The sequence below is a fragment of the Penicillium waksmanii genome, assembly GCF_028829765.1.
Source record: "Penicillium waksmanii strain IBT 27052 chromosome Unknown utg000008l:1.0-5622682.0:1.0-5626561.0, whole genome shotgun sequence".
Lineage (NCBI taxonomy): Eukaryota > Fungi > Ascomycota > Eurotiomycetes > Eurotiales > Aspergillaceae > Penicillium > Penicillium waksmanii.
The window spans coordinates 2,395,422-2,408,102 of NW_026643254.1; the positions used below are offsets into that span (position 1 = coordinate 2,395,422).

The 12,681-nt window shown below is 46.1% G+C and overlaps 3 protein-coding genes across 3 annotated transcripts; 2 read left to right on the forward strand and 1 right to left on the reverse strand.

Annotated features, from left to right (window-relative positions):
• Nucleotides 1–3,575: 3,575 nt before the first annotated feature.
• N7481_009209 (uncharacterized protein) lies at nt 3,576–4,677 on the forward strand (the record flags this gene model as incomplete). Its single annotated transcript, XM_057268428.1, has 2 exons — nt 3,576–4,257; nt 4,385–4,677. The coding sequence occupies 2 exons, from the start codon at nt 3,576–3,578 to the stop codon at nt 4,675–4,677; spliced, it is 975 nt and encodes a 324-aa protein (XP_057119105.1).
• Nucleotides 4,678–5,687: 1,010 nt separating this feature from the next.
• Nucleotides 5,688–7,002, reverse strand: N7481_009210 (uncharacterized protein; the record flags this gene model as incomplete). Its single annotated transcript, XM_057268429.1, has 5 exons — nt 5,688–6,129; nt 6,191–6,333; nt 6,390–6,614; nt 6,684–6,788; nt 6,838–7,002. The coding sequence occupies 5 exons, from the start codon at nt 7,000–7,002 to the stop codon at nt 5,688–5,690; spliced, it is 1,080 nt and encodes a 359-aa protein (XP_057119106.1).
• Nucleotides 7,003–7,947: 945 nt separating this feature from the next.
• On the forward strand, nt 7,948–9,920 carry N7481_009211 (amino acid transporter; the record flags this gene model as incomplete). Its single annotated transcript, XM_057268430.1, has 8 exons — nt 7,948–8,070; nt 8,132–8,202; nt 8,261–8,284; nt 8,334–8,423; nt 8,472–8,554; nt 8,608–9,005; nt 9,058–9,387; nt 9,441–9,920. 8 exons carry the CDS (start codon nt 7,948–7,950, stop codon nt 9,918–9,920), a joined length of 1,599 nt encoding a protein of 532 aa, XP_057119107.1.
• Nucleotides 9,921–12,681: the final 2,761 nt, after the last annotated feature.

Here is a 12,681-nt window from a genome sequence, read left to right on the forward strand (position 1 = left end):
CGTCTATTATAAACTAGCTATAGCTTTAGTATAAAGGCTTTTAAGGTTATTAACTTAGATAAATCTAGATCTATTAGGGATACCTTAGGTCCGCCTAGTAAGGAGACTTTTACTAGGCCTAGGCTTTTCCTATATCAGCAGTAGGTATAGGGGAGGGTACTTCTATATCAGTAAGGTTAACAGCAGTAACGGATTTAGGCTTCTTTAAGAGACATAGCATACGCTTCAGATAATCCTTACTAATATAGCCTGTCTTATTATATTTAAAGCAATATCCTTCGGTTCTTTACTTAAGCCGTTTAGCTATATTAAGAGGGTATAGAGAAGGGTTACTGGTTACAGCAGAGGAGGAATAGATTTCTGATTATTAGTTTTGAGATAATAATTAATTAGCGTTGGTACTAATATTTAGTTTTAGGTTAAAAGACTTTTAAACTTATTTATCAGTATCTATAATCTCTAGAAGAGTAGCAGTACGGTAAGCCTTATTAATATATTTACTGAAGATAATACCTGCTTTAGTAGCCTTTCTAGTAAGCTTATGCTATAGCTTTATATTTACCTTCTACTGGAGTAGTTATACTTACTTATGGTTAGGGATCTATACATTATTGGCCAGATAAATAAAATTAGTAAGGAAGATAGTAAATTTGTCAGTAGGCTTTATCTTTAGTTATTTAAGCTTGTACTTAGCTCTCTCTTAGCGAACAGGGTCTCTGTAGATATTCTCTAGATAATCTAGGATATTGTCCCTGTTATTAAAGAAGGGACTATTATTATTATTATCGTCTTTGTTAAAGATATTTAGCCCTGAGACAACCTAATTATATATAGTACTGTCTAGGCAGCTTACAACGTATGCCTTATAGAGCTCTGTAGTCAGAAAGTAATCTTTATTAGCTTATAGTTTGCCCTCTATTACAGTATACCAGCTCCGAAACTTTATGTTACCAGCTCTGTCAGAGAAGACAGAAGGATCAGTAAGCTTATAGGTTTTCGAAGACTTACCTCGGGAGTATAACTGTAAGCAACAGTACAATTAATACAGTAAATAAGAGTAAGAGCGTATATATAGTTCAGGCTCTTCTTAAGCACAATAGGATCGATAAGGGATTCTTTCTTTAGGCTACTGACTCTGGCAGAGTTCCTCTCACAGACAGTTATAATCCTCGTTAGCTTCTTATAGATCTTCTTAGGTATTTTATAAATTACTTATAATTTATCTGACCTACTAATAGATCTCTTTAAAAGCCTCTTAGTCAGTTATATATCAATCAGTAACTTTAGTCTGATTGTTGATTAGGTAATAGAAGCGTTTAGGGTCCTCCTAGAGGTATATCTAAAGGTCTTTAGGGTTCTTAAACTTATAGAGGCTATCCTTATATAATATAAAGAATAAGCCGTAGCGGTTATCTCTCTGCTTATCCTTATTAATAGTAGCAGTAGCAGTAAGTATCTTTTTTACAGTTATAGGGATAGGAGTAATCAGTTTATCTTTAGGTTCAGATTCAGTCGTATCGTAAGCGGAGCAACCGTTAGCGTCATTACTAACCTCTTCGACACAAGGTTCTTTAGTTCGTGCCTTTAAGCCGCTGCTCTTGGGCTTCGTGGAATAATCACAGACCATCTTAGCGCGTAGATCGGATTCAGTTCGGGGGGGTTGATTGGATGGAACGGTCCCGAGTGGCTGAGACGTCGCGTAAGCAAAGCAAGCGTACGTCTGTACAACCTCAGGTATTCAGGGGGAATAGAAATGAGAATAGGGTGAGCTTAATACTATGTAAGGACTCAGATGCTTTGAAAGATAGCAGTAGTATTGAACGAAGGTATTAAGCTGAGAGAGAAGAGAAGGGAAGAAGGAGAGAAGCTCCCATCGTAACTATCTACACATAAGCGGCTGCCTGCGTCACGTGCTCAGGCACCGAGAGAGCTTCGATCGTTACACCCGCTTGAAACAACTAGTCGTATGCTTTTAGATAGAAAGGTGATAACATAGGAAAAGTATTGGTGAAGAAAAGTCCATCGGAAACAGCGATTAAAGGCTTATGAGGATTATTCAAAATCTGAAGTTGGCGGCCCCTGGTGGAAGTTAGGATTCGGGAGTACGTCGTCTTCGTTGATCGTGCTGTGCTGGGTATGTCGATGATTATGCAACTTGGTGCGAGATACCTCATTGTGGTCAAAATTCCGAGTATCAACTTCTGCTGTCCGCCCCAAATTGAAAGACAACTCTTTAAATCGTAACGGAGAATTCCGAAAAGAGCAATAGTTTTCGAGACGTGAACAGAGCCCACAGCTAGGCCTCTTCTCGTCACACTAATGTCGACGACGTGCCATATCAGTAACTATTCGAACCATCTGCGGGGAAGGCTTCACTTTTCGTTTTTTCTGTCTGCAGGGAATACATCCGTTTCGGCTTCGGGTAATATGTGTCTTCTTGTACCGAGGAGGTACAGGTTCGTACATAGGGGACGGCAGAAAGGAAAGTGGTGCCTTGTGATACGTGAGATGTATTTTCAGTGACGTGATAATATTTGAGTGGTCTCTTCCGGCCCTTGAAGGTGGTGTCTGAGGTGCCTGTCGTGATGAAGAGAGGTAGTGGAAATCGGCGGGGAAGCCAGCTCCGCGGTTGTCAAACAGGATGCGGTTCAGTCTGACCCCGGAACGAAACGATCTTGGACAACCTATGCGGGAAAATAGAACGGATTTCTTCCGTGGTAGATTTAAGTTATGATCAGCTGGCTAAGTGGGCCTATTTAAACACTAGCCCACCCATTAAATGCAGTCTCCTTACATCTCCCCCACCCGGCTATCCATGCACAAATCTTACCAATTTCCCACACCTTTTCATCGATTTTTCATCGATGTTGATGGAACCTAAGACATCACCACCATGAAAGATCCTCGATTCAAACCAATGGTATAAGTAGTACGTAGCCTAGGTGATTGGCCGGACGCTTGTTCTGCCTCCGAATGAGAGGGTGAGTATTCTATAATTAAACCACCTGCTCGAGGGGTGCTAATATTAATGATATTTTAGAATGATTTGGGTGAACATTATACACTGGCCAGAGATTCCGCCGTGTGGAGGAATGTAGCCGGGTTAAGGTAAAAAAGTATGATTATATTTATTTTTAAACAATTTCTAATGCATTCTATTCTACAGCATGTGTACGATACCCAAACCCTCCCTGCCAGTGTGGAAACCCAGATCCCGGTCGCGTCTAGCCAGCGTCTTAAGGCCATCACTCTCCCGCGAATCAGGACGCTTTTATCGGTAAGAACAAAATGTCATATTTGAAGGCCTGATGAGCTACAAGAGCAATCCACTTTTTGTTCCACTGAATGGCAAGGTTTTTTTGATCAGAAAATATCTTTACGTCCTATTCTATGACTGGAAAAAGCTATGACCAGTGCGAAACGGGGAATATTGGTTCACATCATCCTGCGCATGCAAGACCACTAGTTCAACCTGATTTCGGCATGTTAATCTATTTCTTGCTTCTGAATGCGGAGGCATTCTCTTCAGACGCTAACTAATAGCTCAGAGGCACATAGTGCACGCTGAAATACACATGGGTCCGCTTGTCGATCACCTTGGCGTTCCGGCGGGGGGGTTAAAGTATGCTGGGAAAAGCTGCCGAGAAAAGCCCGGACCTCGCGAAGATGGGAGGGTAATACGCGTCAACTCCGGGTCACACTACAATGACGCATGCTGTTTTGACTACGATAACGCAGAAACTAATGGCCACGATACCCGTAACGGCCACATGGAGGCTATTTATCATGGAAATTGCGACGTCTGGGGAACTTGTAGTGGCAGTGGTCCTTGGGTTACGGCCGACCTTGAAAATGGACTATTACCCGGCGAAAATACTGGCGAAAATTCAGCGGACCCATCGATATACTACCGCTTTGTCACTACGATGCTTAAGGGCGAGTCGAGCCAGTGGGCGATCCGGGGTGCAAACACTGTTTCTGACTCGCTCATGACATATTGTGATGGAGAGTGGCCGGACGCGGATGGCTACAACCCTATGAGTAAAGAGGGTGCTCTGATTTTGGGCATTGGCGGTGACAACAGCAATGGTGCACAGGGGACATTCTACAAGGGCGTGATAACCTCTGGATATCCGGATAATGATACAGAAGACAAAGTGCAAGCTGATATAGTCGATGCTGGATACGCAACTACATCGCTGACTAGCGGCCCGGAGTTGGCCATAGATGAATCAATCTCGCTACCGGTCACAACTAGTGGCTATACAGACCGCTACCTCGCACACACTGGCTCCACTATCAATACCCAGGTCGTCTCTTCCAGCAGCGACACCGCCCTTCAACAGCAGGCTAGCTGGACAGTCCGCACCGGCCTCGGCAACAGTGATTGCTTCTGTCGACACTCCTGGTAGCTATATTTGGCACTCTGGCTTTGAGCTTTACCTGGGTGCGCTGGAAGATACGCAGCTATTCTATGAGGACGCCACCTTTTGTCCACTGACTGCACTTAGCGGCTCGGGCAACTCTATTCGATCCTGGAGCTATCCCACTCGCTATATTCGTCACTACAACATCCTGGGCTACATCGCGAGCAACGGTGGTGTTCACACGTTTGAATCTGCTTCATCTTTCAATGCTGATGCGAGCTGGCTGATTACAAGTGGCTTCGCTTCTTGAGTTCTGAGTCAATGTTCAGAATGAACGTAGCACGCATGACCTGTGCGGCTTATGAGGATTTTGCATGATTCCTGTAAAGGCCATTCCCAACCGCGAATACCCCCATTTTACCTTCTTCTATGGTCCCCAGGTGAAAGCTTATGTGCCTGATCAGTTAGTTCGCTCTTTACTACATGACATGTTTGAGTGTTTCATGGAGAGCTGCATGTTAAACAATTGACTCGGAGATTTTTTGGGGGCATCTAGAAATAACCCGGACGCATTTTGACTTGCTCACTTTTTCCTTCCCTGACTGACCAGTGCCGTTCCCGTGAGGCTGAGCTCCCGAAGGTGCCTTGGGTTTAGTTAACGTAATTGATAGGATTGACGGGCTTGGTAGAAATCAGGCATAAACTAGGTAATTTAGGCAGAAAGGTAGTGCCGCCAGTATTTTGGGGTAGTGCCAATAGTGTCACCTAATATTTAACGCAGTATTATTCCTATAAGAGGCTTCACTTATGCTTCGTTTAGAGCGCGAGTAGTATATCTATATAGTACGTAGAACCAATAGAGACACTATTGCCTTCTTTGCCGCTAGGTCTAAATTCAACGAGAATGACCTACTTTGCCATAAGCTAAGAAAATTTAGTTTTTCTTCTCACATTTTTCACTACATTTTCGTTCTTAGTGGCATTTGAGGATCTATCCAACGTACCGTAACCACTGTATGTTCTTTGATGTTGAAAGGGCCCGTTTTCAAAGTCCAACGCACGCCGAACGTATTGAATACCCGGGTAGGCATAGACATAATTTTCCATCTTTAGCGCGGTCGACAGACCATAATGTCGGTTTTCTTATAACGAGGTTTCCGATTTGGCCTCGTATAATGGAAGCCGGTTCTTCAAAAAAGCCACCAGCTGCTTATGAAGAAGTGTAAGGGTTCAGTCGAGCGATGACTTCTGCATTAGAATCTACCTGGCTCAAGATTTATTTTGTTATGGCTTTTCTGTTGCATCTCACATCTTCACTTATTACGGCTTGTTCGTAGCATGGATTATGACCTCCGATCTTTCACCCATCCAACCATGCTGATTTTCCCGTATGATCTGTGTCTGACTAGACTGACTATCGACTTCCCAGTCCTGCATTACGGACACAACAAGAGAATCATTTCGTGTCAAAATCCCGACGTCCCTCCTCTGCTTGCTCCTTGATCTGGACAGCGACTGCAATCGGGAGGTTCTGTCATGCAGTTTGTATGAGGTTGTAGCCTCGGTGCTTGGAACTTGTAATCCACCATTGGACTTTAGCCATGTAAGGAATGGCTTCAGCTGCCCCCAGCATGCTGTCACAATACTCAGGCACTGCACCATCTCTTCGGTGATTGTCATGTCACACATGTCATACGTGGGGTCATTCGAGTCGGCAGTGGTATGGATGAAGGAGAGCTGCCCGATTATTGCTCCGATTACCCTTCAGAAGAATTGAGAATTAGTCCATGTACAATGGAATCCGAGAGCGGTCATCAACTTACAGAACCCTTGGTAGAAAGATTCCGGCAAAGACAAGGCGTTTCTTGAGAGAGGCTTGAACGCGATAGATCAGAAGTAGGGCCTGTGCGAGCATCATCGCCTCGGTGACCATGTTGCCGCTGCAAACGAAGTATCGCCATGCTGTCTTTTGCGGAATAAGTATCGCGTCGCCAATTCGGTCAAAAATACACGAGTACATACCAAGTTGATACATTTTCCTCCCCAAAAGTCCCAGGTACTCGGTAGTCCACATTGGAATGCGTTGCCAATTAATGATACAACCGTCCAACTACCGATTGCAGTCACAACGACAGTCGAACGAAAGTGGTCTTTTTTCGCGATCGACAGCCCTCGGATAAAAACAACAAAAGATAACTTCGAAAGGCAAAGACTCGATATGTAGAGCAGAGACGCGGCGTAGAGATCCTGTGCTTCGAGCACACAAGTCAGTGAATCTGAAGGCTAAAAGTATTAGGATAGCCGAGCATTTTTCACCTTCATGACTTGATCAAAGTCAGCGTTCGAGACTTTCGTATGATGCTTTCCATAACCCGAACCAACCGCCAAAGACACGACGATACTCTGTGTCACGCATAATGCCTGGAGAACGTCAGACTGAATTTTATCGAGGGCCATCAAGTGGAAGCACTACCAAGGAAGCAATAATCAAGTAGTCATCGACTGTGAGCTTCCGAAAAATTCGGAATTTTGTTCCAAGCCGAGCAGCAACCCCGAGAATGACAACGACAAGCAGGAACCATGTTGTCACGTTGACAGCAGGGTCCTTGCTGTCGCCTGTGAAGCGAGTCCCCATGAAGAGTTGGTCGTAGTAAACAATCTCAATCTGCACATATCGGGGCAAACAAGGAATGAAGTATCTTGTAGGGCAATCGACCTTGCGGACATGTTTTGCCGGCTGCCATAATGCCAGTTGCCCTGTTCCTCTTGCAGGGGGCCGGGTAGAGGCTTCAACTCACGAAGCGGGCTGAAAGGATTGCGTAGCTTTTTGCTCAAGATTAGGGTTCGAAACTCCGTACTGTTCTGGGTAAATATTTGTGTTATCATGGCAACATTTCGGGGGTTTAGCATCAAGCTATTGGCGACCCGCTCAGCGGCCGCGCAATCTAGAACAGGGATCTTGATTGAGCGTGGTTTAGTGTGTTTCGATTCCGCTGACGGTTGGCTATTTGAGTTTGAGTTTGAAAAATGAGTATCTAAACTTCCATTGCCTTCGTAGTTGGAAATTTTTCGCGACTGAATTGAGTTCGCTCTGCCCCCTGGCCCTGAGCCCTCACTGGCTAAATGGGTGCGGTTTGCTGAACCTTGTCCAACCAGCGAATCCGGTCTGGGCTACCATCCGAATCCTGATGAATCCTGGATGCGTCTAATCCATGTCCATCTCCGCTTATGGATCACTAGATGGTCCAATAGCCTCCGGCTCTTCTACTTGACTCCACTCAACCCGCGCCCCGCGAGTTTAATGGGGCTTACTTTGTTTCGTGGCCTTGTGTACAAGCTATCTTGGCACATCAAACTACTGGGCTTGATGTGGGACTCAATCCCGTCTAACCTCAAGAGCATTTTACAAGCGACGTGATAATACAGGCGGGATCTCTTTAGTGAGATTTGCCCTCAGTTCTAGACAAATTCCCCCTTTCTGCTCCCTTCCGCTTTCTCTTTTCTTGTTCTTGAACCCTATGCATTGAAGCCGTCCACAGTTCGTTCGCTCATTCTTGGCTTGAGAACAAGCCGAGTGAAGATGGCCTATGAATTGAAGAATATCCCTATATACAAAAATCATGAGGCCCCTGCCGATGGTCCTTCTGTTCGCGACCGTGACGATGTTCACTTGCAAAGGATAGGTAAAAAGCCAGTGCTAAAAGTACGTTTATGTTTTGATTTCAATTTTAATGTGATCAGTGACTGATTATTGTTTTGGTTAGAGAAATTTTGGTGTTCTCTCCATATTGGGTTTCAGCTGCACTATCATCGCGACATGGGAAGGGTTGTTGGAGTAAGATGAGCAATTATCGCAACTCAGTCCATGACTCCGAATGCTAACAGATTTACAGCACTTTTGTTATTGCTCTGACCAAGTTTGTGTGATCTTTGCGAGCGTACATTCCATCGCTGACCGAGAAATAGTGGCGGTCCCGCGGGAGCTGTGTACGCATTCATCTTTGCCTGGACAGGAACTACTTGTTGCTTTCTCTTGCTGTCTGAACTGGCTTCTATGTACGTTTCCGGAGTACTCACTACCTGTATGAGCTGACCATATTCTAGGGCGCCTACGTCCGGGGGCCAATACCATTGGTGTGCCATGCTTGCCCCGAGCAGTACTATGAAATTTTCCAGCTACATCACTGGTAAGCTCCATTCGATACCTCTGGATATCACCATACTGACGAGACTATGCTAGGCTGGCTCGCGGTTATCGGATGGCAAGCCGCATTCGCATCGACCGCTTACCTGTGCGGAACTGAAATTCAAGGTGCCGCAATCCTGGCGTACGAAACCTACAATGCTGAGGCCTGGCAAGGCACACTTATTATGTGGGCCAGCCTGCTGCTTGCACTTGGGGTGAACTTGGTTGGAGGCAAGTTCTTGCCGAGGCTCGAGAACCTCATCCTAGTCGTTCATATTTTGGGATTCTTTGGCATTATGATCCCACTGACATACATGTCGGACCATAAGACAAAGGAGGAGGTTTTTACCCAGTTCCTCAATGGGGGTAACTTTGCCAGTCAAGGTCTTTCTTGGTTTGTGGGCATGACTGGGTGTGTGTTTGCCTTCGCAGGAGGTGATGCTGCAGTACACGTAAGTGCTATAACGATGGATTTCATCTCGGCAAGGTCTAATCCGATTCTAGATGGCTGAGGAGGTTGCCAATGCCTCACGAGCCATTCCTTGCGCTATCATGCTCAGTGTTGCGATCAATGGAAGTCTCGGATTTGGCATGTTGATCGCAATGCTATTCTGTAGCGGCAATATCGACGATGCATTGAACTCTCCAACCGGCTATCCTTATATCGAGATTTTCCACCAAGCAACAGGCTCCGTACCAGGGGCCTTGGCTATGCTTTCCATATGCCTCATCATCGGAGGATTTTCAGTCATTGGCATGCTTGCTGCAACATCTCGCCAATTCTGGTCCTTTGCGCGTGATCGTGGTGTACCTGGCTGGCGATTGTGGAGTCAGGTGAGTGCTCGCAAATGGCCCATTAATCTCCACATTGACTGAAAGAATTCTAGGTCTCCTCGAGACATCTCCCAACCTATTCTGTCTATTTGACTATGACTGTCGCCTGGCTTCTTGGCCTTATCAACATCGGGTCGGCCGTTGCTTTGAACGATATCACCTCGATGGCTGTCTCTGGCCTGTATACTTCCTATCTCGTTGTCGCAGTGCTACTTCTATACCGACGTTGTCGTGGAGACATTGCTGCATACGACGAGAACGCCGAAACTGTCATCAATGTCCCCGGCGCACCACTTGTCTGGGGACCGTTCCGCGTGCCGGGAATCTGGGGCATATTGGTGAATATCTACGCGTGCATCTATATGGTCATCGTCATTTTCTTCAGTTTCTGGCCCTCGGAGATGAACCCAAGCCTCGAGGATATGAACTTCAGCGTGGTAGGGACTGTGGGCGTTGTGATCTTGGCAATTGCATACTATCTTCTACGGGCTCGGCATGTATACAAGGGTCCCGTCTTGGAGGTTGGGTGGTAATTAGATCTGAGATAGCTAAAGGTGGATTGCCCTAGTGCATCTACGGAAAGCTACCGATAGAGCCAATGGGGCGCCTCGCCTAGATCGATACACGCCATGGTTCGAAGTGGGGTACTTCGCGAGACTGGCCGCAGAATCTAGATCGCATACTTCAACAGATGTTGAATCACCTCAACTGGCGGCAAAAATGAAATATTGTTTGCGAAATTACAGCATAGTCCATCATCTCTCCCATAAATTTGCATATCTAGCGGTTACGAGTGACCGAAGGCGAAAAGGCATGAAAGGCTTTCATAGGTACAGTACAATTCATAGGCTGTGGAAAATTGGACATTCACCAGGGATGGCTCAATGTTCATATTTGCAAGCCTCCCTCGCCAGCAAAGCCCCACTTTCAACTGAAATCTCCACCTCCAGCCATCCAGGGAATGAATGAATGTACCAATATTCGAGTGACCTGCCACTGATTAAATTCCTGCCGGCACGTTTCCAAGTGGTAGATAGGACCTTCCCCTTAATCTATTTCAGAACATCCTCTTTTTTTTTTTTTTTTTTTTTTTGACAGGCCCTCATCCTTGACCACGTCAGAGATCCTTCGTTGACAATGGCGCAGTATGGCAGAAAGCCGCTGAATACCGCTGCAGCAAAACTTTCCGGGATTACAAGAAATGGTATGACAGTTTGGTGGGGGGAGACCTACTCCCCAGACTCTACGGGCTCCTTGAAACCTACGCGCTCTTCTCGTACGAAGCTGGTATCCACTCCCACAGAACATGATCGCGCATCGTCTCCAGCTGCAAAGCCTGAGAGCAGACACAATCGGAGGGTTCGGTTTAAGCCCATTGTGCCTTTTTGCGCTATACGTGGCAACACCACGTTCTCGGCGGGACCAATTCCTGACAGAAATGGCAGACCGATCAGACGGGACCAGAAGGATATTGAGAGTATCTGGAGTCTGAGAATGTTATTCTAGAAGGGTATGCAATACTGTATGAAAAGAGTTTCCTAGGCCGTCTACCAGTTTGAGAGCGTAGTCGCTACAGGAAGAAAGTCCCAGGAGGGTTTCAATGCTGTGAACCTCATCTCGTGACAGGCATTGTCTCTTATAAGCTCCCCGGCCTGATGACTCCAGCCAGACTGGGGACTCCGGCAGGACAGAAGTCTCCAGAGGACTTCTGGTCCTTCAATGGGAGATTAGACTTGGTGGCCAAAGGGATCCGTTTTGGTGGTCGCGGGGATGTTGACTGGTAAGCCGTATAAGTATAACACTGCACGGCCATCCTAGACTAACTTGGCTTTAGACAGGTGTAAGGGTCAACCAATAATGTTACGAGGAAGGCACCGCTGCAGAGGTGGATCGGTGGTTTAGCCCCCAAATTCTAACGAGGAGGGATCCCATTGGCCCATTATGTTCGTTGCATGGTGAAGTGGGTCACTGTTGATAAAACTACCGCAGTGGCGTCCTATTTGGTAGTGCTTGGTGTGGCAAGACCCTCTGCGGACACTAACGGTGACTGAATCTCGTGCTTGGCAGTCTTCATATTCCATGGTGGGGTCGGGAAATATAACTTCCGTTCCGAAAAGCAGGTTCCGAGAGTCTCAGTCACATGAGCCTAACCAGAACGCTGTACAAACACTATTCCTCATTAAGAGTAAACACGAATTTGTTGACTTCCCTTATTAAGCGAAAGCACAGATATGAGCCGTAACTGAATTAGGCATTGACTGCGATTCTGTGTTTATCCTTACACTATGTTGTGATGTGTACTCGATTAGGGTTAGACCTGCACGATCTGGCTGCATGATTGTAACCCCGTCGGGGGATCTACTGTCTGAAAGACCAGTGTGGAAGAAGATGATCCTATTGTCCCCTCTCCCTAAGGGAGAGATATCTAGCTAGTCACGTGTATGGGTATCTACCATGACAATGTAGCAGATTTTGCATTCCACCTTTTTTAGCCGTGAAAGTTCCTCTTGCACCCTCTGGTGTCTGTTTCTCTCCAGGCGGAGATCCTCTCGAAGTATTATGTTTATTCGTCGTAATCCTTGAAGTTCATGGTCAAGTGCTTTTCGAAGCTTCTTGAAAGCATGATCCTGGGCCTTTTATCAGCTAGGGAAGAAGAAGGTCTTACGAGGAGCTCGTACTAGGTTAGGGGTCTCCTCCGATTCAGTTCGTTTGCGTTTCCGTGATTGTTGAGTCTTACCATTACCACATACCATGCTCCTAAAATAGGGGTAGGGGTAACCTGAGCTACCTGGCGCAGGGGCTGGTAATTCCTCATCATCGGCTATGATAATAGTGTCAGAAGGACTTGTCATTGTGCCCGTGGTCGCCACTTTGGGAGGGGAAAGTCGCCGTAATCTGGAAGGAAGAGAAATAGAAGGAACAACGGCAGCTGGTGGAAGAGGGCCCTTTATATACCCGAGGACCAACAGTGAGACGTTAGCCCGGGAAAGAACTGGACACTAGTACTATCACAGTGCATAAGTAGGGATGCAGAAGGGGCTTCACTCAAGCCAATAAAAACCTCGAGTCCACTTGTTATATCTCCAGCCTTAGGACTTTTTATGCTTCTGGGACAGCATTTACTCACGTGTCAGAATATTCCCTTGAGCCTAAGAGAGTTACTATCACCTTTCTTTCCCCTCGAAATATGCTCTCGATAGCTATCAGTGACTCTCATCTGTCAACACGATCCAAAAAAGCGGGTCTGGGTGTAGATGAAATATGTACCGACGGCTAAAAACTCCATATCCGTTT